General features: G+C 48.9%; 1 protein-coding gene across 16 annotated transcripts in view; it reads left to right on the top strand.

Annotated features, from left to right (window-relative positions):
• Positions 1–16,338, top strand: part of HOXC4 (homeobox C4) — a 61,628-nt gene extending 45,290 nt beyond the window's left edge. For 4 of the 16 annotated variants that reach the window (XM_084748615.1, XM_084748605.1, XM_084748606.1 and 1 more), the window contains exons 2-5: positions 13,492–13,612; positions 13,758–13,977; positions 14,304–14,678; positions 15,160–16,338. In XM_084748615.1, the coding sequence (XP_084604741.1) occupies positions 13,520–13,612; positions 13,758–13,977; positions 14,304–14,678; positions 15,160–15,515 (1,044 nt within the window). In that variant the 5' untranslated portion in view covers positions 13,492–13,519 and the 3' untranslated portion in view covers positions 15,516–16,338. Of the gene's footprint in view, positions 1–13,048; positions 13,162–13,333; positions 13,379–13,491; positions 13,978–14,233; positions 14,679–14,789; positions 14,839–15,159 lie in introns of those variants that run through there. The other 12 variants (XM_084748613.1, XM_084748620.1, XM_084748618.1 and 9 more) reach the window with 8 other exon arrangements.
• Positions 16,339–22,564: the final 6,226 nt, after the last annotated feature.

The raw sequence follows: 22,564 nt of genomic DNA, 5'->3' as shown, positions 1-22,564 counted from the left end.
GCAACACTCCAGCACCCTCCCTGCCCGCCCAGCTCAGCCCTTTCTCTTTCTCTCTGAGTAGAGGGGGAGCTGGGGATGTTTCTATGTTTTATGGATTTACACAGCATCTCTTGGGGGCATTCAATACTTCTCTGCCCCTTTAATCTTCAGGCTCACAAGTTCTATTTCAAAATTCTTTCTTTCTTTCTTTCTTTCTTTCTTTCTTTCTTTCTTTCTTTCTTTCACAAGTGGTCCTCTCTCCCAATGCGTTGTTTTGGTCAAGCCTATATACAAGCATGCATATATGCACGGGCTCACACACACATATATACGTATGCATGTGTGTGTATGTATGTATGTATGTATGTATGTATGTATGTATGTATGTATATTTAATGTTTTGCAGGATTTCACCTGGAAAACAGCAAACACAAAAGGGAGCTGAGATTCTTAGTTTTCCCACCCTCTTTTCTAAACAAATTTGAGATGGGGGGGGATGGGCAAACAATCGGATGCCAAAGATGCCCCAGCCTACCCCCCCTCAAAGCTTTTAATTTTGTTCCTAGGTCTTCAACCCCCAGAAGAAGCATAACAACCAATCAGGAAAGTGTTTAGGGGAGTCACATGCCCTCATCAACCAATCAGCAACAAAGTGCTTGGATCAGTGTCTAGATCCGGGCCACCTCCCTTCCCGGTATTCTCTCCTTCCCTCCTTCCTCCTCAGTCCTGGATTAAGGACCTGGGTCCGCCCTAGTAAGACCAGAGCAGAAAAGTGCAGGGGAGGAGCTATATTAAACAGATTACAGCCCCGCCTTCAGTTTTAGAAGCTGTTCTGAGGCGTTTCTGGTTTCCAACAAAGTTGTTTGTGGCATTAAAAATCCCAGTTTTTCGGGGATCTGAAGTTGTCTCGGCATCTGGAGCCAGCCTAATATGCTGGCCTGACCCTGAATTAGGCTTCAGAGCAAATTCCGGGTGGAACTACAGCTCCCCCGAATTAAAATTCTAAGTTGCTTCTTGCTTCGTACTCAGCCCCCTCCCCTCCCCTTAAGGTTTTTGGAGTTTGCATTCACCTGCGATCCTCTTAGGGACAGGTAGAACGGTTAAAAGATTAACTTTCTGGACGGGCGCCAGGAATTAGCTTGATCGGACGCCTCAAGCATAGTTGGAGAAGGTAGCAAAAGTGGAGATGGTTTTTGAAAATTATGCTTGGTACCTCTAGTTTGTAAAACGACTTTAAATCAGTTAAGGGAAGTCTTAAAAACTGAGTGGACTCAAAGAATCCTCTGCTTCCGTACTCAACAGCTGACGGGTTTGTTTAAGCCACTTTCCCTTCCTTTCTTTTTAACAAGATAAAATAAAATTGGCTGGAGACTGCAGCTCAGTGGTAGAGCATGTGTTTAGCATGCTCAAGACCCTGGTTCAAAATATACATATATTGATACATGTAAAGGTAAATTATATAATGTTCCCGTCTTTATCCTGCCAGAAGACACATTGACATTGAATTTATGCGGATCAAACTAGAATCAGCAAATCAAAATAACTCTGATCAACATAGCATGTGTATACAAAGGAAATGCTTGTGTTTGCTGTCTAGCCGAGGCATTCTCTTCATATCTCCAAGGTTGTGTTGGGGGATAGTTTCTAAAGGAATTCTTCTGCCCCAGCCTCCACCTCTGATCTTCTGCACCCCATGAACTAGAGGGTAGGCACTCTCCCTGGGGCTCTAAGCCCTCCTCTGTAAGTATTATGGGTAGGATGCAAGAATGAGAAATGCCTGATTGTCTTCTGGGGGGGGCTGACTTGGGAATAATGCCACAGGCTATGAGGGTGGGGGTTGGGATGAGACGTCAGGGCCCCTCTTCCTTAGAACGTGTTTCCTCAGGGGGCCTTGCCTTCAGTGTAGACACGTCACACTGGGCTCACCTGATTACATGATGGGCGAGGAAAGACAGCAGATCTGCTCTGCTCCCACGGGCTCCAGAAAGAGAGATTTCTCATGTCCAAGTATAATGTCTCTCTTAATCCTGAGTTAGATGCTTTGGGCTGTTTTTGAAGGAGAAGATGCTGAAGCATCTCTGCTTTAGTTCTGTGTCATTTTTTTAAAAAAAAGGATTTATTTATTTATTATGCACACAGTGTTCTGTCTGCATGTAGTGCCTGCAGGCCAGAAGAGGATACCAGATCTCACTATAGATGGTTGTGAGCCACCATGTAGTTGCTGGGAATTGAACTCATGACCTTTGAAGAGCAGCCAGTGCTCTTAACCTCTGAGGCATCTCTCCATCCCAGTTCTGTGTCATTTCATTGGGAGGACAGCACTGTCACTCTGAGCCTCCTCCAAAATGCAGCGAGAGCAACAACAGCAGGTAGAAAGTGAGAAGGACGTACAGAATGAGGATGCCAAGCTGGGTGGGGCTTAGGGAGCTAATAGAAGATAGGACTGTTAGAAGGCTGAGAAGTCAAATCTCCCGCCTGCTCTACTTTCACTGGCTCTTTGTAACTCCTGGGGGTGTGCTCTTTCTGATAAGATCTGCCTGGGCTGCTATAGTGGAGTTCGAGGAGTTTCCCAAAAATTGCAGGTTGCGTGTGACTCAAGTACCACAGAGATAGATAACTTTGTTCTTGAGTCTCACAGAGCCTTGCAACTCGTGTCCCTCTCCCACTCCTAAGGCTAAAGGAAGACTCTCTCTCTCTCTCTCTCTCTCTCTCTCTGTGTGTGTGTGTGTGTGTGTGTGTGTGTGAAGAACATGAGACTTGGGAAAGTTGCACTAGGACTTTTGTCTAGGATCTTGCTCAGTCTCTGATTGACCACCATTAGAAACTATTAGAATATTAGAAGGTTCTAGGCACCCTGCCTACCTGCCTAGTTCTACCCTGAGAAGTTGGAATGTGGAATGTGTAGGCTCACTTCTCTGAGTTTCTTCTCTGTTGCACCATAAGTCTCAGAGAGACAGAGCAGGCTAATTCTGCCCTCCAGGGACCCTTAGCTCTCTTCACAACCTGTCCTTGGACACTAGGACACAACCCAGAAGTAAATGTGTATGCCCAAATCATGCTCTGATAGAGGCAAGAAGCTGGTTGGATACAGTAAACCAGCCACCAACCAATTCCTTTCTCTCCTTTTCCATCTCTTTCCACTAGCCCAGGATGGACACCATTGTCCATCCTACCCCCACTCTGCAAGTCTTCTTCCACCTCTGAAAAAGCCAAACCTTAGGCTAGCCCCTTATAAGTAGAAACCATAGTCTTGATGACTCTTGGTACCCTGTTGTCCTAGAGTTTGAACTATGTGGAGCTGGAGAGCTTGTGGGGGGTGGTGGTGGTTGTGGTAGTGGTCGTGGTGATGGTGGTGGTGGTGGTGGTGGTGGTGGTGGTGGTGATGGTGGTGATGGTGGTGGTGGTGGTGATGGTGGTGGTGGTGGTGGTGGTGATGGTGGTGGTGGTGGTGGTGGTGGTGGTGGTGGTGGTGGTGATGGTGGTGATGGTGGTGGTGGTGGTGGTGGTGGTGGTGATGGTGGTGGTGGTGATGGTGGTGATGGTGGTGGTGGTGATGGTGGTGATGGTGGTGGTGGTGGTGGTGGTGGTGGTGGTGGTGGTGATGGTGGTGGTGGTGGTGGTGGTGATGGTGGTGGTGGTGGTGGTGGTGGTGGTGGTGGTGGTGGTTGTGTTCAGAAACCAGACCCCTGTGTAATAGAATACCTTTGCCTTCTTCTCCAGTCTCAAACATTTCTTTGCTCAGATATTAAAGAAAATATATTTCTAAGAAATACTTCTTAACTAGGTGTGGTGTTGCATGCCAGTAATCCCAACCCTTGGGGAGACAGAGGCAGGCGGATCTCTGTGAGTTCGTGAGTTCGAGGCCAGCCTGGTCAGTCTACAAAGCGAGCCTAGGACAGCCAAGGCTACGCAGAGAAACCCTGCCTTGAAAGACCAAAAACCAAACAAAGAACTTCTTTAACTTAAAAAACAAACAAAACCTCTGCTTCTCCTTTGTCTCTCTCTGTTTGTCTCTGTTTCTCCTTGTCTTTGTGTGTGTGTGTGTGTGTGTGTGTGTGTGTGTGTGTGTGTGTGTGTAATAAGGGGTCAGGTCCTTCACATCAGACTGTGTATGTGTCCCCTCCCCCATTGAGAATGGGGGTGGCTAAAGTTTTATTGAGGGAGCTTTTCCTGTTGGGAGCAGAGATGGGTCATAAACACCTAAGGAGGCTGTTTTGATCTGGTGAATTCTCAGGAAGTGGCATGTAAGGTTTGCTTTGTAAATCACCCTGCTCACAAGCTGGCTGCTAGATTGGACTGCACTTCCCCAAGCCCACCCAAGGCCTAACCCTTACCTCCCTTCTCCAGTAAACCAAAGAAAAAATAAAATAAAAGGACTTTCAGAGTCCCCCAAATCCTCTGCCTTCAATAAGAAAGGGGCCAGTTGGTGACTTCCCTTTGCCCCCAAGACACTCAAAGTTCCAACTGTAAAAATCAAAACTTTCATTTCCTTTTCCCCAATGCAAGCCTAGTTATAAAACACCTTAATCACAAAGGAACTAATTTTGAAGACAAACAACTTGAGAGCCTCAAAGGGAGAGATCCGATTTTCTGTTGTCTCTTTGTGACCTTTTCCCAAGACACCGCTTCTTGACAAGGAGAAACTTTGGAGCATAAGAAACACAGGCAGAGGAGGGAGACTCACAGAGGCCTCCCCTGGCAGCAATGAGAAGTGTTGGCTGGGGCTGAGTGACTGCAAGGCTGTGTGGGAAGTCCTCAGTCTTCACACAGACCTCTCTACCAAACTGAATACATTTCACTTTACTGGTTCTATTCTGTGATGACAATTAATGAGTTTTCAGGTACCAAATACACTTCGGCCCCCACAGTTCTTTCCCCATCCTGTGTGGTTATGGGGCTACTGTGCTAAAGAAAAAGAACAGCCTTCCCCCTCCCTCAAAGTCTGGGATAGACATATATTTTTCTTTAAGACAGGCTTTCTCTGTGTCACCCTGTCTGTCCTGCAATTTGCTCTGCAGTCCAGGCTGGCCTTGAACTCAGAGATCAGCTGGTCTCTGCCTCCCAAGTCCTGGGTTTAAAAGTATTCGCCAGTACTCAGAGCTTCCTTCCGAGCAATGCTTACCTAAATACTTTCAGAGTATAGGCATCCACTGCCTGTGAGATGCCCTTACACATAGGACATAAAGCCACAAAGTACATAAGACCCTGGAGTCTTTCAATAGTGCACAGCTAATTTGCCCTCATCCAATTTTCAGAGAAGTGTGGGTGGGACACCCCAAGCCCACAGGCACCAGAGGAACCTACTCATTCTTAGAACAGATACAAGGCAGCACTTGTGTCTTTAGAGAAAGCAGAGGGCTCAGCTCACATAAGAATGTTCTTCTAGACTCTTCTGTGTCTGTGTCAGGATGTATGTTCGCAGCTTTCTCTGCTCCAAATTTATATGCAGATTTATGGATCTTTAGATTTATAGATACACAGCAAACCTAACAGTCCTCTGTCAGATTCTTGTGTGCACATGACCAATCTTTCTCAATAATGGTTGTAGGTATGTTCTGGGATGTGTTGGTGCAGCTCTCTCTAAACATTTAAATGAATATTTGGAGTTTTTCCTCCTTATAAAGAGCTGTGTGTGTGTATGATTAAATTTTTACTTTGAATTTTTAAAAAATCTAGATTTATTCAAGGTTCTTAGGCCATAAAATATCTACACAATAAAGTTATGTATATGGAGATGTTTATAGGTATTTCAGTTTTTCTGCAGACCTAAAATATTTAAACATATGCTTAGAGATAGTTCCCACAATGCATTTGGGTGTAAGGGCATAATATTCCCCTAAAAATTAAAAAAGAAAAAACTTTCTGAAGTTGTTTGTCGCGCCCCCAAGCACCTTCTGACCTGGTGAGTGGGGAAGGGGACCCAGCAGCACTCGAATGTGTTGCCTATTAAAGTAGATTATTTTGTCCACTACCTTCAAGATTATCTGCAACTCTAGTCTGGCTGATTTACGCTGCTTGTGAAAACCCTCCACGGGGATCATAGCCTCCTTCTAGGCTCTAGCTGGGACCTGAGATCCCAGCTCCAGCTTCCCAATTTCAGTACCACCCGAGGCAGCTACTAAAAGGTAGTGGCCAGGAAGCAGTCCAGTGCAGCGCCCCTGCACATAGGGGAGAGGGGCGGTTAACTCTACTCACATACAGACACTCAGACACACATGCACGCACACGCACACGCACACAGGATTTTCTGAAACTAGGACGAAAATGTGTTTAGGTCCTAAATATTTTTGTAGGTGCCCCCAATGGGTCACTGTACAATCCTAAGCTCCCCTCCCGCGTTATTCTTGGTACCCAGGGCCCAATTAAGCTGGCCGCCTGCTTTCGGCAGCCACGCTCTTATCGCCGGGATTGATGCTGCCTCAGCTCCTGTATATCATTTCCAAGATTTTTTCTGTCCAACTCCTCGGCTGCTTTGGCTTCTGCGGCTTTGACTAATGATTGCTACAGATGCCCACGTCTCCAGAATCCTAATAGCCAGGCAGACGGACTCTTGTTTACCCGGTGACTACAGCGCAGAAGGGATTAGGGGGAGGGTGGAATTGGGGTGTTGTAGGTCAGGGGGCAGGGAAGAGGTTGTGACTAAACCGAGCTTCCCTGAACTTCTGCATGAGAGAAGCATCCCAACCCCCTCCTTTCCCTGTGGAAAAATTGCATGGTGTCATTAAAAAAAAATTGCTACTAGTGACTCATCAATGAATGAACATGATGGAGGAAGAGGAAGCAGAGAAGTGTTTATTAACTGTAAATAAAGAAAGTGAGCGGAAGTCCAGCTATTTGGGAAGGTTGTACGTTCTCCTTCCAGATGGAAAAAAGGAGCAAGAGGTCAGATGGCTTTCTCTCTCTTGAGAGAGAGAGAGAGAGAGAGAGAGAGAGAGAGAGAGAGAGAGAGAGAGAGAGAGAGAGAGACCGAGTTCTTGACTCCAGGAGTCCACTTTCACCCCTACCCTAGCCTACTCCTCTCAAATTTAGCACCCCTGCCCCTGCCCCTTTGCCTTCCTCGCCTCACCTGCAGCGCTCGAAGTGGAGGGGGCTGCACCGCAGGGTCCCGGGGGCATAAGTGACTGAAGCCACCCAGAAAGGCTGCTGCCTGCTGCCGGGGCGGCCAAGTTGAGGGACCTCCTGGCTGCGAGGTAACGTTTGGACCCCATCGCCTCATGTGTATTGGGGTCCGCAACCAGGACCTCATCAGAGCCTGTAGTCCAAAGGGCGCCTAGGCGAGGAGAGTTGTGGTCGGGTACGCTTCCCGGGGTTGCTGGTTCCCCGCCAGCGCTGAGCCCAGGTGTTCGCCAGGCAAAGGTCTTCGAGTTCGTGCGGGCATCTCTCTTCCTTCGGTCTCAGCCCAGACTTTCTCACACTTTCTTGTGTGTGTGTGTTGGGGGGAGTGGTAGATAGAAACATAAACCTGCAGACACCAGCTCCTAGGCCAGGCGCCAGAGGACAGCTCAAAAGGGAAGGACTCCGAGGCGGGTGGGTAGGATCATATTGTCGCAGGACTGTGTGGCTTGGTCATTTCCTTGGAGTATAAGGCCCTCGCCTCCGGGGCCGAAAGGGACCGCTGGCACACCTCAGGGGAACTCGGAAATAAAAAACAAAAAACAAACAAAAAACGGAGTCGAAATTTTTAAACATTCGGAGACAGAGGCGCCTCGAAGCAGCCCTAGAAAAAAATCAATCACGTAGTTAAAACGGGGAGGGGTGAGGCTTGGGCTGAGGGTTATGTGGCCTAAATGCGGGGGGTGGGGGGCGGTTGGGTGGCACGAGGTGTGGAGGATGCAGGTGTGACTGGCCTGTCCGGCGGGGCGCACGACCAGCCGCTGTGGGAAGTTCAGAGCTTCTTGCTGCTAGTCCCTGCTGGGCTAGGAAGAGCAAGCAGTCTGGGAAACCTCCCAGGCCGTTTTGGCGGCTGCCGCAACCTTTCCTGGGCTTCCCTATTTTATGAGGTTAAGAAGCACATTGGCAGTTGTGGCTTCTCCTGATCCCAGTGGTACCATGGATCTGCCTAGGCAAGTTTGACAAAGGACTAGGGTAGCACCTAACTCCTCTGGATTTAAGCCAACGGGGGTGGGGGGTGGGGTGGGGAGATAGCACCTCAGTTTCTTAGGCACTTACTCATCCCCTTTGGCCTTGTTTCCCCCAACCCAGGATCCAAAGCATACCTTTTAGATGACTCCGGCAATAGACTGAGGCTTGGGAGGAGGCCACCGGGCTTATTACAGGGGAGATTCTGGGCTGAACAGGGTGAGAGACGAAAAGGCACCTGAAGGAGAGAATAAGGCTCTGGGGAGCTCCGTTCTGTAAAAAGAAGACACGCGGTTCTTATTGAGGTTAATAGTGGTAATGATCTGCTTGTGGCTGGGTCGAGGCCCGCCAAACTGTGCAGTGCAGTCCCTCCTCACAGAGGATTTCTGGGCATGCCAGGGACTCCCCATCTTGGCTGTGGTTAGAAAGAATTTAATGAAGACCTCCCCTATCTTCTTTCTTCTCCTGCCTCTAAAGCGCTCCAGAAAGAAAGAAAGTCTCTGCTCCTCCATCGCACCCCTCTCCAGCTCTCTAGCCCCTGGTCTTTAGTCCTTCTACAGAAGGGGTAGAGCTTTTTGAGCAATTACTCAACCAAGTCCCCGAGAGAGTCCTGCTGTGACCCTAGAGGAGACTCTAGGGTTGCTAGGCCCTCGTGAGATGTTTCCTCTGTCCTTAGTCTTGTCTTGGTCCTGGCGACCCAATCTCTCCTGTGGCTGGGAACTCCTCCCAGGCCAGGAACACGTTGGGGCGCCTGGAAGCACCCTATAGGTCCCCCCCTCAAGAGTTTCCAATTTCCTCCACTGTGGGTGCCAAGGAGCCCTCTCTAAACTGTGGCCAGCCCAAATCTAGGGGTTTGTTTTGTTTTGCTTTGCTTTTTCCAAGACATATTTAATCTCCTTTGAAAGTTATCTTGATTAAAAAAAAAAAAAGTTCAGGTTTCAAGCCTCCAACAAAGCAAGCTTCCTTCCTTGTACCTCAGAGTTTACAACAGTCTTCATAAGTAAGATTTGCATCAGAGAGAAAGGGTTACCTCAAACAAGGCTTCATGGGAGGTACAATCCAGCAGCTTTGAGTGGGAGTGGGGTTCACCCAAGCTGGGATGAACAGAGAGTGGGGGGAACCCAACCTCCTCTAACTAACAATTCTCCAGCATAAAAATGAAGCTTCAAATTCGTTAGCCCAGGGCCTTCATTTTTCCCCTTCCACATTATAACTACTTATTGAACTCGCTGGAAGATCTAAAGGCCATTTGCGAAGAGACAAATTTCAATGGAGTTTCCCCATCAATAACCCCATGGCAGTGACCTATTGGAACAAGTCAAACACCCGAGGTGAAATGCAGGTCACTCTGTCTAACCAATATTAAAATGCGGCCACTTTTTAAAAAGCCACTTTAAACGAGATTTGAGGAAAATTGAATTCCAAGGAAGGCAGGGTGGGGGTGATGCACAAGAGGGTCTTGCTTATGGTCTCTGAACAAACAAGAGAAATTTATCTTTAATATTTTAAAGGGGGTAAATTAACATTCTGTGGTTACTTCCCCCTTTTTTCTTATTCCTTTTTTTCTTTATTTATTTTTATTTTTATTTTTTGAGACTATAAGCAATCCCAGGAGGGGAAAAAAAAGGTTGAATATTTTTTTTAGTGACACATCCAGGTTATTAAAATCATTCTAGACCAATTTATTACTTTTACTGACAAGAGATTTAAGAAAAAATCAATTAAGCATTTGCATATTCTTTTGCATACATTAGTCCTGTCTGCTAGCATTAGGAAAAGACAAAAACATACATATACTATACCCATGTACACGCAGAGAGATACACAAAGGAAAAAAATAGTATATGAGTCTTGTTTTAGTTTGGGGTTTTCAAGTTGCCCTGGGGAGGAAAAAAATCAAAATGAAATGAATTGCCTGATTGCATACCATCTAAAAGTCAATTTATTTGAGGAAAAGGAAAGAAGCACGCTGTAATTTTTAATCCCCAAAACAATAACAAAGCACATACATTAAAAAGAAAGGAAGAAAGAAAGCCAAACCCTGTACTTCAGAGAGTGGGAAAGAGTGACATTTATTTTCCTCTTTTTTACAATTTTAATCCTGAATTGTTTATTTTATTTATTTACTTATTTATTTATTTTTTTGCCCCTCGGAAAATCCATGGGGTATGAGGTGAGATTTTCACTGCAGCACAGAGTCCTTGGAGCCGCTGGGGTATCTCAGCATCTTGTTACTGGGGCGGGAGGAATATGGGTTAGCCAACGGTCAGTATGGTGATCGCACCACAATAAGGCCTCTCACAACAATGGACACGTATTTTTCTTCAGTGGTGTCAGAAGGGAAACGCTTTGTACTGAAACATGTTTCCGAAAGAGAAATCAGATCAAGATTTAGAAAGGAGCTGGGGGTGTGGGGCAGCATGCAGAGAGCGTTTGGATGCTGGAGAGAGAGAGAGAGAGAGAGAGAGAGAGAGAGAGAGAGAGAGAGATGGTCAGAAAACATAAAGAATAAAGCTGGGACCAAGCGAAGTAGAGAGCAGAGCCTGTGGGCTGGCAAAGCAGGAGAGGAAGGCACAAAAGACCCAACACAAGGACTCATCAGTGGGGAGGGCCTCTTGGGCAACCCCTCCCACACCAGTTAAGCCCCTGCTAAGTGCAGGAGCCCTCTACAGGAAAAGATTTCCTTGTTTGTAACAGTGTTCAGGTAAACAAACATGTTGGCTGGGTCTGTGTGTGCTGAGGTACTTAGCTGACATGGTAGGGCAACTTCCTTTTCCTAAAGCTACAGGGGCCCCAAAGCATTCCTGTTTGCTATTTGCTTCTATTTTTATTATTTTTTATAAGTGATATAGATGAGAGTGGATGCATTTGGGGGAGATTTCATAGATTTTTTTTTTTTTTACCTTCTGTTACTCATGCTGAATTAGCTGTGCAAATCTGGAATGGGAACTCCATTTATTAATGGCTGCATAAAAGGCATTTAATATTTTAAGAAATATTGATAGCATGTGTGGATATGTATTTGTTAACCATAATAGCCAAAGACAAACTTGGCATTCAATTTGAGGCATCTGACCCTGCATCTATTGACTGAGAATCTCCTGGACTCACCTCAGGAACTAAAAAATCTAGGAGGCGTTTGGCATGTACTATGATGGGTAATGTCTTGGGAAGGGGACCTTAGTAAGTTCCAGAAGGTTGGGGTGGGTGGCAGGGCTGGTAGAATATGACAGGAGTGGGGCTGCGAAGAGAGGCAAGCAGACCGCTCACTTTTGCAGGTGGGAAAGGGTGTTACTCACAGCTGGGGCAGAGCGAGGCAGCATAGCCAACACAGGCCTGGGGAGGAGGTTAGGTCCAAGGGCTGTAGGAGCTCTGCTCTCCCTCACTGCTCTCTGGGCCTTTGGAACCCAGATGAGACACTGTTGCTCATATCTCTGTAGAGTGAGGATTTGGTACTAGCTTCCCTTTACCCACTTCCAGCAACTTCTAGTCTATCACTACCAGCAACAACATGAGAGAGAGAGAGAGAGAGAGAGAGAGAGAGAGAGAGAGAGACAGAGACAGAGACAGAGACAGAGACACAGAGACAGAGAGAGACACACACACACACACACACACACACAGAGAGAGAGAGAGAGAGAGAGAGAGAGAGAGAGAGACAGACAGACAGACAGACAGACAGACAGACAGACAGAGACAGAGCAGAGGTAGCAGAGGTAGAGACAGAGAGAGTATAAAAGAAATTTGAAAGTCTTCACACAGCTCCCAGCCACCAACAACCGTTTATCTGCTTTCCCCTCACTCACAGCCTTGAGCTCCTCTTCCAAGCACACAGCTGGTCCAAGTGAGCAAGGATTCTCCAAGCTTTGGGAGTTGGGGAGTCTCCTGTAAGAGATGGTTGACCTCCAGGGAATTCCTGTTCCCTCACCCAGCTGGTGGAGGAGGGGGGGCGCTGTCTCTTGGCGTGAGGGTATCTAGGACTTTGAAGCACCAAGTCACGGGGCCAAGCTCCGGTGAACCTGGCCAGAGGCTTGGGCCCTAAGTATTGGGGCAGGGAAGGCAGCCAGGAGCCCAGGCCCAATTGGTGTCTCTGGGCTTTCCAAAAGAGCCCTAATTTGGAAGTGGAGACCCTCTTCTACATCCCAAAGGTGGTGAAAAGAATGTTGTGAATCTTCCGGTTTTTTTTTTAAAGTATCTCCCTCACGGGGCTTTTTCTCTTTCTCTCTTTCCTCTCCTCATTCCCTTAATTGCAGATGTTCTAATTAAACCCTCAAATAGTTGTTATGCTGTTTTAAAAGGTACTTATTCAAGTGTCAACCAGGCTGGGCTGGGAGGAGGCAGCATAGGGCGGCGAATTAAAGGTAGATTGACTAATCACGGCGGCGATCATAATAATAAAATCAGAGGGAAAAAAATCACATTACGACTTTTCGTGGAAAGGAGGGAGCAGGCAGCCAGCGGCCGCCAGCCCTGTGCCTCCCGACACAAAGAGTGCGGGCGATTCCGCGAGACTGATTTATGACGTTTTACAGCCCTATAAAAGCTGTAGCGACGAGGCAAGCGCTCCTACCACCGCTGGCAGATTTAGTCTAATAAATAAAACATAAACAGTTAACTTTATGTGTCACTTTTATTGTTATCAAGTAAAATATAGCCCAGCCCCGGCAAGCTATGATTTTAAACTATAATTGTTATCAAGTACAACAAGGGGACCTGGCTCCCTCCCTGGGCTTTCCCCTCTGCTGCCCCCCCAACTCTGAGTTACAGAAGATCAGTTAATTGGAGTCCGATGACGAGGCCACCCCTAGCTGAAGAAGCAGTGGCTAGAAAAATAGCCCTCCTTTGCCCCCTCTCTCTTCCCTGGCTCTGCCACCTCTCCTGGGGGGTATTCTGTGGGTGGGTGACAGAGGGAGGGGACAGTGGTGAGAATAGGCCAGGGACCCCTGCCCTGCCTCCGAAGCTTAGTTACTACATCTTTTCTTTTTGGAAGGCAGCCTGCAGCTGGCCCTGGGGAATATGTGTTTATATGTAAACACACGTGTTACACGGATACAGTCCCTGACTGGAAGCAAGCAGGCTCTACCCAAACAGGCCTATCCGAGGGTAAGACGTGGAAGAAAGACTCCCAGGGCTTTGGTTGAGCCCCATTTCAGAACACTGACTCCTGGCAGAAATCTGTGTCTTCTCTTCTCTTCTCTTCTCTTCTCTTCTCTTCTCTTCTCTTCTCTTCTCTTCTCTTCTCTTCTCTTTTTTCTTTTCTTCTCTCTCTCACCAGAGCTGCTCAGGAGCCAGTCTGGGAGGTGCTGTGAGGAGTCATCAGGTCAGGAAACACGGACCATCAGTAGAGATACCCTGTGCTCTGGGGCCTGGGCCGGGAAGGACAGTGGGATTTCTGAAATCTGCTTTTGCCAACCACTTCCTGTCTCTCTTCAGCCGGGGCTCAAGCCCTAGACCTCCAGAAATGACGTCAGGAGGAGCGTTTGCATCCCGCTGCCTCAACCTGCCTAGTACTGCTGGGACCCTGTCTCCAAGGCCCCTTGGCCAAGAGGGTTGGGTGAGTGTGTATGGGGGAGGGGAGCTGGACACTAGGACCCTTGAATTGGGTAGGGCACCTCAGGCCTTCTGAGCTCAGCCTGGGCCCCTCCCCACCCAACCTCCACTGAAGCCCTCGTTGAACTTCCTCTTCCTGCGAAAGAGAGGCGCTGCCCTGTGACCTGCACGGACTGCAACGTGATTGCGATAATGGAGACTCCTGGAAAGGCACTGTTGCCGAGGCCCACAGGGCCCACTGGAGGCCGGAGAGGAGACCCTGGGCGGGGGCTGAATCACAGCCTCCAAAGCCCAGGCATTGGAGCCGAGCTGGGAGCCTCCCATCTTCTTTTGCAGGGGAGGACTGTCAGTCTGGTGGGGAGTGCAACGGTGAGCACCCCAGCTTCTGCCAGCCGTCCCCCACCCCCATCCCCCACCCCCCAGCAGCAGCAGCAGCACCACACACACAAAAAATTGGATACATTTTGAATAAAGCGATTCGGTTCCTTATCCGGGGACTGGGTTGCTCGGTGTGATTGGCCGGCGGAGTCACATGGTGAAAGTAACTTTACAGGGTCGCTAGCTAGTAGGAGGGCTTTATGGAGCAGAAAAACGACAAAGCGAGAAAAATTATTTTCCACTCCAGAAATTAATGATCATGAGCTCGTATTTGATGGACTCTAACTACATCGATCCGAAATTTCCTCCATGCGAAGAATATTCGCAAAATAGCTACATCCCTGAACACAGTCCGGAATATTACGGCCGGACCAGGGAATCGGGATTCCAGCATCACCACCAGGAGCTGTACCCACCACCGCCTCCGCGCCCTAGCTACCCTGAGCGTCAGTATAGCTGCACCAGTCTCCAGGGGCCCGGCAATTCGAGAGCCCACGGGCCGGCCCAGGCGGGCCACCACCACCCTGAGAAATCGCAGCCGCTCTGCGAGCCGGCGCCTCTCTCAGGCGCCTCCGCCTCCCCGTCCCCAGCCCCGCCAGCCTGCAGCCAGCCAGCCCCCGACCATCCCTCCAGCGCCGCCAGCAAGCAGCCCATAGTCTACCCTTGGATGAAAAAAATTCACGTTAGCACGGGTAGGCAACTTTGCTTTTTGCCCCCCCTCCCCTCTTCCCCGGCGCTCCCCACCCTCCTTGGCCCCCTCTGGCCCCGTCCTCCTTTCTCTCCTTCCCCCTCTCTCTCTCCAGGAGCGACTCTGGGTTAGCACAATTGAACTGGATTTACGAGCGAGAATGGGTAATTACATCCCCCATAAATTTTATGGCTTAGCTACTCTGGGCAGTCCGAGCCATGTGCTACGATCTGTTATGTATGTGTGAAAACTATGCTCGCTTTCTAAGGGCGCATAAATAATTCAGTGTCGTTACAATGAGGATTCCCCTCTTATTACACTACAAAGTCTCCAGCTTCCTTCAACTTCTTTATAACCCATTTAGCTTGATGACTTTATTTCTACCACTCCCTCCTGCTCCTCAAAGCTGAGGATGGGGTAAGGGTGGGGGCAGGGAGCCTGCTGCCTCTGAACCCCACTATTTGCTTCCCCTCCCCCTCCCCCAGTGAACCCCAATTATAACGGAGGGGAGCCCAAGCGCTCGAGGACAGCCTACACTCGGCAGCAGGTCCTGGAATTAGAGAAAGAGTTTCATTACAACCGCTACCTGACCCGAAGGAGAAGGATCGAGATCGCCCATTCGCTGTGCCTCTCTGAGAGGCAGATCAAAATTTGGTTCCAAAACCGTCGCATGAAATGGAAGAAGGACCACCGACTCCCCAACACCAAAGTGAGGTCAGCGCCCCCGGCCGGCGCTGCGCCCAGCACCCTCTCGGCAGCCACCCCCGGCACTTCTGAAGACCACTCCCAGAGCGCCACGCCGCCAGAGCAGCAACGGGCAGAGGACATCACCAGGTTATAAGACATAACTTACACCCCTGCCCCCATCCTGTGCTCCGTGCCCCCTCACACACAAATTGACTCTTATTTATAGAATTTAATATATATATATATTTTGGTTCTTTTCTTCTCTCTTTCCTCCTGCCTCCTCCCTTGTCAGTTCCAAACAGACAAAACAGATAAACAAACAAGCCCCTTGCCCTCTTCCCCTTCGCTGTTAAGGACCCCTTTAAGCATGTGGTGTTGTCTTAGCATGGTACCTGCTGGGTTTTTGTTTTTGTTTTTGTTTTTTGTTTTTTAAGGCCATTGGGGGGTATTTATTTTTAAGGAAAAAAAGCTGCAAAAATTATATATTGCAAGGTGCGATGGTCTGGTTTTGGGTGAATTTCAGGGGAAATGAGGAAAAGAAAAAGGAAAGGGAGATTTTTTTAAAAGTGGATTCTCCTCTTCTCTCCTCCTCCTTCCCCCATCTTTCCTTAGGCCTTTTGCATTGAAAATGCACCAGAGGAGGTTAGTGAGGGGGAAGTCATTTTAAGGAGAACAAAGCTATGAAGTTCTTTTGTATTCTTGTGGGGGGGGTGGCAGGAGGGGGGAGGACAAGAGACAAAGCTGAAGGCATCTGGAGCCTCTGAGAGCTGTTCAGTTTGAGGAACCAAAAGAAAATAAAAATGAACTTTCAGTTCAGAGAGGCAATCTATAGGTAGATGCTCCCCCACCCCCATTGTGGTCATTGTGTTTTTGGACTGAATTTACTTGATTATTGTAAAACTTGCAATAAAGAATTTTAGTGTTGATGTGAAATGCCCCGTGATCAATAATAAACCAGTGGCTGCGAATTAGTTTTATGTCGATGTCTGATGGTTTCTTTTTAACCCTCCTCCTTCTGGCCTGGTGACATCTCTTACCGGCTGGTCTGGTCTCTGGAGTTGCCTGAGTTTACTCTGAACAAACACACAAACCTTAACATTTGGCTTCAGGTGTTCAGTGCTTGTTGGAAAACCAATAAAGAGTCCGGGGTAAAGGATGTGGCAGAGTGTGGAGGACTTCTCAGAGAAACCAGACCTGGGGGTTCAGTGAGGCTGAACATGGGGAGGTCGTGGGGGCCCTCACTTTTCCTTAGACAGACTCAGGCCCTTTTTGACTGTTCCTTTTTCACATCCCAGCCTCTCTGTCCTTTAAGTGACAAGTCTGCAGACTAGAAGGCAGTTTAGGGAGAGGGAAGAAGAAAAAAAGTTTTCCTCTTTCAAGACTTCTTGGAATAAGACCCTGAGGAAGACTGCCCTTCCTCAGTTACAACTCTCCTAAAGGGATGGAGGGTTGAAAGCTGGTCCCTCTGCAGCGGCAAGGTGACCTCTCAGGATGGCATGTCTGTTTGTTTAGCCTTGGGGGGAAAGGTGAAGTGGAGGCCAGAAGCCTGGAAGGCCCCTTACATGGGCAGGCCTCAAAAGCTGGAGTAGCCAGCAGAGAAAGGACTATGGTGCTTCTCTGGAACTTTTGACCAGGATCTGCCAGGTGTTAAGGGAAAATGCTGAGAGATTCAAGGACTACCCACGTCCTGGCAGAGCTTGGGAGCATACTGAGGTTCTGAGATACATCAACAGAGTTGTCTTGGGGATGAGGAGGTACACCACCAGAAAAAAAACAACAACAACAACAAAAACAAAAACAAAAAACTACCTCGGGTTATCCGAAGCACTAAAGGATCCCAGGTGGGTCTATCAGGCCCCAGAGACCAGCCCCAAAGCTAAGCTTGCTCTTTTCTTTTTCGGGGAGGGCAGGGAGGGAGGGGGTAAAGGTGAGGTGAGCATTTGATTTATCTAAACTTCAGGGTGGAGGACACTCTGGGGTCTGGACCCTCTTCTACTCTGCACCCAGGAGAGGAAGGCAGCAGCAGGCAGGGGAGACAGCAAGTTGTGAAAATCTATTTGACATGTTTTAAAGTTCTTTTCTCTTTGAACTACTTGCTAGCTGGTCTTTGGTAGCGTCTCTGTGTGTCTCTGGAGTTTGACTATGTGTTGAGGAGAGCCACCTAGTCCTTGGGGACTACTTCCTCTTCCCTGGAGACAGCAAAACACGCTGTCTCCAGTGTGAGGAAGCGGAGGCGACATCATCTGGAGTTATTTTTATGTAGCCAAGCACTCTAGGGGCCTGATGTGACTGTAGCCCCAATCATCTTGAGGGCATTGCATTTGGGGCTGGGGTGCGAGTCGAGGTTGCTCTCTGTGCTTGAAGAGAGAGAAGGCAGGCTTGAGGGGCAGGCGAGGGTGGCTTTAGCCTGCAAAGAAGGTGGGGTGGGAAGAGGTGGCCGGTGGTCTTCAGACCCACCGTCCCCTGTGTCCCCTGTGTCCCCTGCTTGGCGGGGTGGCTTTGAGCTGTGGGATGTGGTGGTGGTGGGGAGAGTCACCACTACTCATCCTTTCTGAAGGGACACTCAGGAACCCAGGGAAAGTCGCTTCTAAGGTCTGGGACATTTCTTTCCCTTTCTTTGCAGCCTTCTGCGTGCTTTCTTCTTGTGACGCGCAGTGCATAGTGGTTATCTTCCTGCCTCTATCTTTCTTGATCTGGAAAGGAGGGAACGTCCCAAATCCATACAATCCTGACCAATTAAAATATTGTTACTCTAGGGTTTTTGAAGAGTTGGGCCTCTGACCTCCAGGAATCTCTTCTCCTTTCTCCAAAAGCTTTCCTATGCCTGGGCCCTGACCACCCTGAAACCCTTCAGCTTAGCTGGGCAGGAGCTAACCTGGGCCTGGGCCTGGGCCCCAAGCTCTAGCAGTCCTGGTCTCAATGCCCCTGATGCTTCCTGGCCTCATTGGGAAGTGGAGGGCAAGGCTTTTATTGAAGTTGAGTAGAGCAGTGGGGAAAGGCTGGGGGGCGGGGGGCGGGTTGGGTGGGGAGGAGGACTCAGCCTAGGTTCACGGGAAGGACACAGCATTTTCTCTCCCATTGCTTTTATATTCGGCAGAGCCTCTGACCTCTCCCCCACCCCCATCTCCCACCCTCCTAAGCCCAGTCCTTGCTCAGCCCCTGGCCTCCAGATAGGATGATGCCCCAGCTTTTGTAGGGCTGAGGATTTCTTGCCCAGGCTCATGGGAGAGGAAGCCGGCATGAAGGCCTGCTGGCCCAGCATTGTATCATCTTCAATGGCTAAACCACATGAAGACCTGTGAAGCACCAAACTTCCAAGTCCTCTTTCCGAGCATCAGGAGAGATGCCCACAAGCCCCAAACCCTTCACTGTGTAAGTAGCTAGCACTCAATCTTCTCTGGGGCCAGAGGAGCTCAAGTCTAAACTCTTGTCTTTCACTAAATTTTGTTTCAACTCCATTTGCTTGAGAGAGAAGATGGTAAATCAAATGTAGATGGGTAAGGTCTTCTTGGGGTAAATAGGAGTCCGTACAAGTGGGAGTGTTGTGGGGAAACTGCTCAACAAAACAAAACAAAAAAACCTGTGGTAACGTGGGGGAAAGGCCTGGGCCACTGTGTTTCTCTGAGGATCTCTTGCCGTTTACATGACGTTTCTTACAGTTCTGAATGTCTCAATTTTCTTTTGGCGGACTTGCATACTGAAATCCAAAGTGTGTGTGTGTGTGTGTGTGTGTGTGTGTGTGTGTGTGTGTGTAAGAAGTTTACCAAAGCGTGGGCTAGGGTGCCCTCTGCTAGGGCTAGTTTCTCTGTTTTCCTAAGATTCTGGACAAATCTGGAAAAGGGCCCTTAGGAGGGTGCCATGACAAGGAGGAGCAGTATGCTGGGCACTTCAGTGCTTTTCTCGGGCTTTCTGCCAGGTCCTGGGGTAGCATGGCGCTGTATTGACAAAGCCACTTCTCTGGGCTTTCCTCGGCTTTTATCTGGCACCCCACTTTGGACAGCTAATTCAAATTAAAATGCCTCTTTTCCTAGAAGCCTGTCCTAGGCTTGGTAAAGAGCGATTGGCGATCCCTAACTCCAGCGGCCACCAAAGCAGATGGAATATTTATTGCCTCTCTGGATGTCATTACCTAAGAATACAATTTTATGAACCTCCTAATCTGTTAGCTTGATTTATCTGGATGGGCAGAAGCCCAAAATAAACATTTGCAGAATTTAGGTGGGAAAAAATGCCTTTGACTCTGACCAAGCTCCTCACAGAACTCACCACCCCTCTCAGACTGCTTTTTCTGCTCCTGGTATCTCTAATCCCATTTTAATCTTTTTTTTTTTTCCTGTGGTGTGTGGAAGTTTTGGGTATTGGCTCTTGAGAATTAAAGTGGTAAGGTGCGCTGTTTGAACTAGAGACTTGAAGGCTTGCACACCTTATAACCTGACCATTCCCTTTGGGGCTTGCAAGGCCAGCAGAAACTAAGGCCAAAGGGAAGAAGGTTTGGTCATAGGCTTCCCAAGGCGGGTGTGTGGGGTGTGGGGTGGGGGGGGGTCAGATGACCCCCATTTCTCAGGCCAACCCTACCCCTTACCCCACTTCTCCCTGCTCTCTTTGGTGTCAACTTAGCATCTTCTCACCACACAGGATCCAGGGAAACATAAACCCATGCAAGCTGGGAGAAAGGCTGAAGCTGCCCCCTTCCTGCCAGGCTCAGGGAAGGAGAGAGGCTTACAGAGTCTAGTAAAAGGGTGGGCTCGTTTTAAATGCCCCCCAGTGGTTGCCCCAGAGGTAAGGTGAAGCAAAGCCAGTGTCACCGTGGCTCACGTCCTTGTTTCGGACTCCCTCTTTTCCCAGCCCAAGTTTAGAGACTGGGAGAGAAAAGTATATTTGAATTTGGTGGTGGTGGGGGGGGGCAGGGGGGAGGGAGAGGGGCGGGTACAGACACCCTGACACAGAATGTGTGGACACTGCCAAGCAACCAGTCAGACCCTAGCTTCTGCCTCCCGGCCTCTGGCTGCCTGGGAAGCCCCGCAAAATATTCTGGCAAAAAGGAGAAGGCAGCTCCTTTTCTTGGGACCGCCTGAGGAAGGCGGTTGGGGGAGGGTGTCTTGGGATGGAGAAATGGGGAAATAGGGCCAAGCCGGGCAAGAGCTGCTCCGGGCAGCAGGCCGAGTCCGCCCTGCCCTGGGCTCGGTGTCGCCTTCGCCTAGGTCACGACCCCCGAGCTCTGGCTGCGGACAATAGGGCCCAGGCTGGGCGGGTTCATTGCGCGGTGAACTCCCGAAGCCTGTGGGTCCCTATTTTCTTTCTTTCTTTCTTTCTGCCATCACCACCTTCTTTCCAAGCCGCCCTGCTACCTCATGGAAAATTGAGCGGGTTCCCAATTACTCCTCTACCAATGTGCCACTTAACTACTACCAAATAAGGAAATTTATTTATTTATTTATTTTCTTTAAAAAATTACAGTTTCCACCGAGTTAACCGGCAGGAAATGAGACCCTTTGGAGAAGATCTCCGAGGGCTTGGGGTTGGATAGAAGGGCTGATTTGAGCCTGCCAGAAAGAATCACAGGTCTTTAATACCAACCATCACCAGAACTGCGGGCCAGAAGGCCACTTCCTGCAAGAGGTGGCTGCACAGATGCTGTGGCCTTTGTCTCTGTGCCAGGTTAGGGTTTGGCTTTTTTTTTTTAATTAAAAAAGAAAGGTGTTCTCAAACTGTTGATAAGGGACTGGAAGGTGAGTCACTTAGGAGGAGTCCCCCCAAAACCAGTTTGTTCTTGTTGGGGTGGTGTCTCCCCAGCACGGTAATAGCTAAGCTCTTAGCAGTGACTCTGCTCCTTCCTGCAACATTGTGTCTGTAACTTTATACATGGGGAGACTTTGAGCTCAGATGGAATAGATTTCAGGAAGTTAAGATTACAGACTGGGGTTTGGGTTCTAGCTGGGAAGAAGGGAAATGGGATAGGTATGGCTAATCTGTGATCTGAGTGTGCTTTCTCCACCTTGGGCCTGTCAGGTGTGGTGGGAACCTCCTACAGGGTGGGGGTGAGGGGTGGGGCTCAGTCTCAGAGGGTTTCAAAACATTTTGGAATATGACTGCACCCTGCTTCCTCCAGTTCTGTCTTAACTGTCATGTCTGCCGCCTTCTGCACTCGCCTTCTACCCTTTCCTGCGTTGTTTTTTTACTTCTTTCCTGCAATAATCCTCTGAGATAATCGCCAAACCCGGCTTCTCTTCTAGGAACCCTGCCCCCAACTGTAAAACCAGAGGAAGGAGAGCCAAAAGGTGACAGTTTGGAAGGGACAGCTGAGGTTCAAAGGTTCCTGGGATAGGCCTCCAGGCTTGGCCACCTCTAACCGGATCTGACCACTCTAGAGTTGTCCCTTGGCCAGCAGCAAAGAGGACAAGGTTTTATTAGCAGGGCAGATGTTGGCTCAGCCATCCCACCAGATCCCCCTTTATCTCTGCTCGGAGGCAAAGCCTCCAATCTCCACTGCACCTTTGTTCTTCCCCCCTTTCTCCCTCCCCCTTCTTCTCTTCTCTTTGATCCTCTCCACCCCCTTCCCCAAATTGTTTCTTTAGATCTGGAAGCATCTGTTCCTGTCTGCCCCTCCCCCCACTTTCCTTCTTCCCCCCCCCCCAAGCAGTTACAAAAGGCTCTGACACATTACTATCCAGACACCCTGAGTCCAGAACTTGTGTCCCCTCCACTCTTCCAGTTAGAGAGTCCTGGGTGTGTACAGTCTAAGTCTTGGTTTGTCAAGACCCGATCCTACCGGGACAACTATTCACTAAGCTGAGGTAAAACCCAGGAACTCTGGCTGGAAGCATTTGGGCCTGGGCTGTTAGCTTGTTCTCTGCTGGGCTTTGTGAGCTGAGGCTTGGACATTTCTTCACATTCTGGCCCTGGACAACAGGACGTGGCCTTTCTAACCTCTCTATCTGCCCGTGCATTTCTTCCTGCCCTTCTTCAAATCACAGTTCTTTCTTCCTCCTAATTACTTCCTCTTCTTCTCTTCCCTTTCCCACAAAGTAATTTTCTTCAGAATTAGAAGGGCCCTAGTCCCACTCAGAACTCTCCAGTCTAAAGTGGAGCAGCCGAGGCACTGCTGGTCTCTCTTCTCTGTCCTCCAGAATGATTTCAAAAAAAGCATTTTAAGACAACTCCGTTACAGTATCCTTCCTGGCATGTAGCCTCAGAGAACACTTG

Source organism: Acomys minous, assembly GCF_964271855.1.
Source record: "Acomys minous genome assembly, chromosome: 12".
In the NCBI taxonomy this organism is placed as follows: domain Eukaryota; kingdom Metazoa; phylum Chordata; class Mammalia; order Rodentia; family Muridae; genus Acomys; species Acomys minous.
The sequence above is the reverse complement of the archived record's forward strand: the minus strand, read 5'-3'. Positions and strand labels throughout refer to the sequence as shown.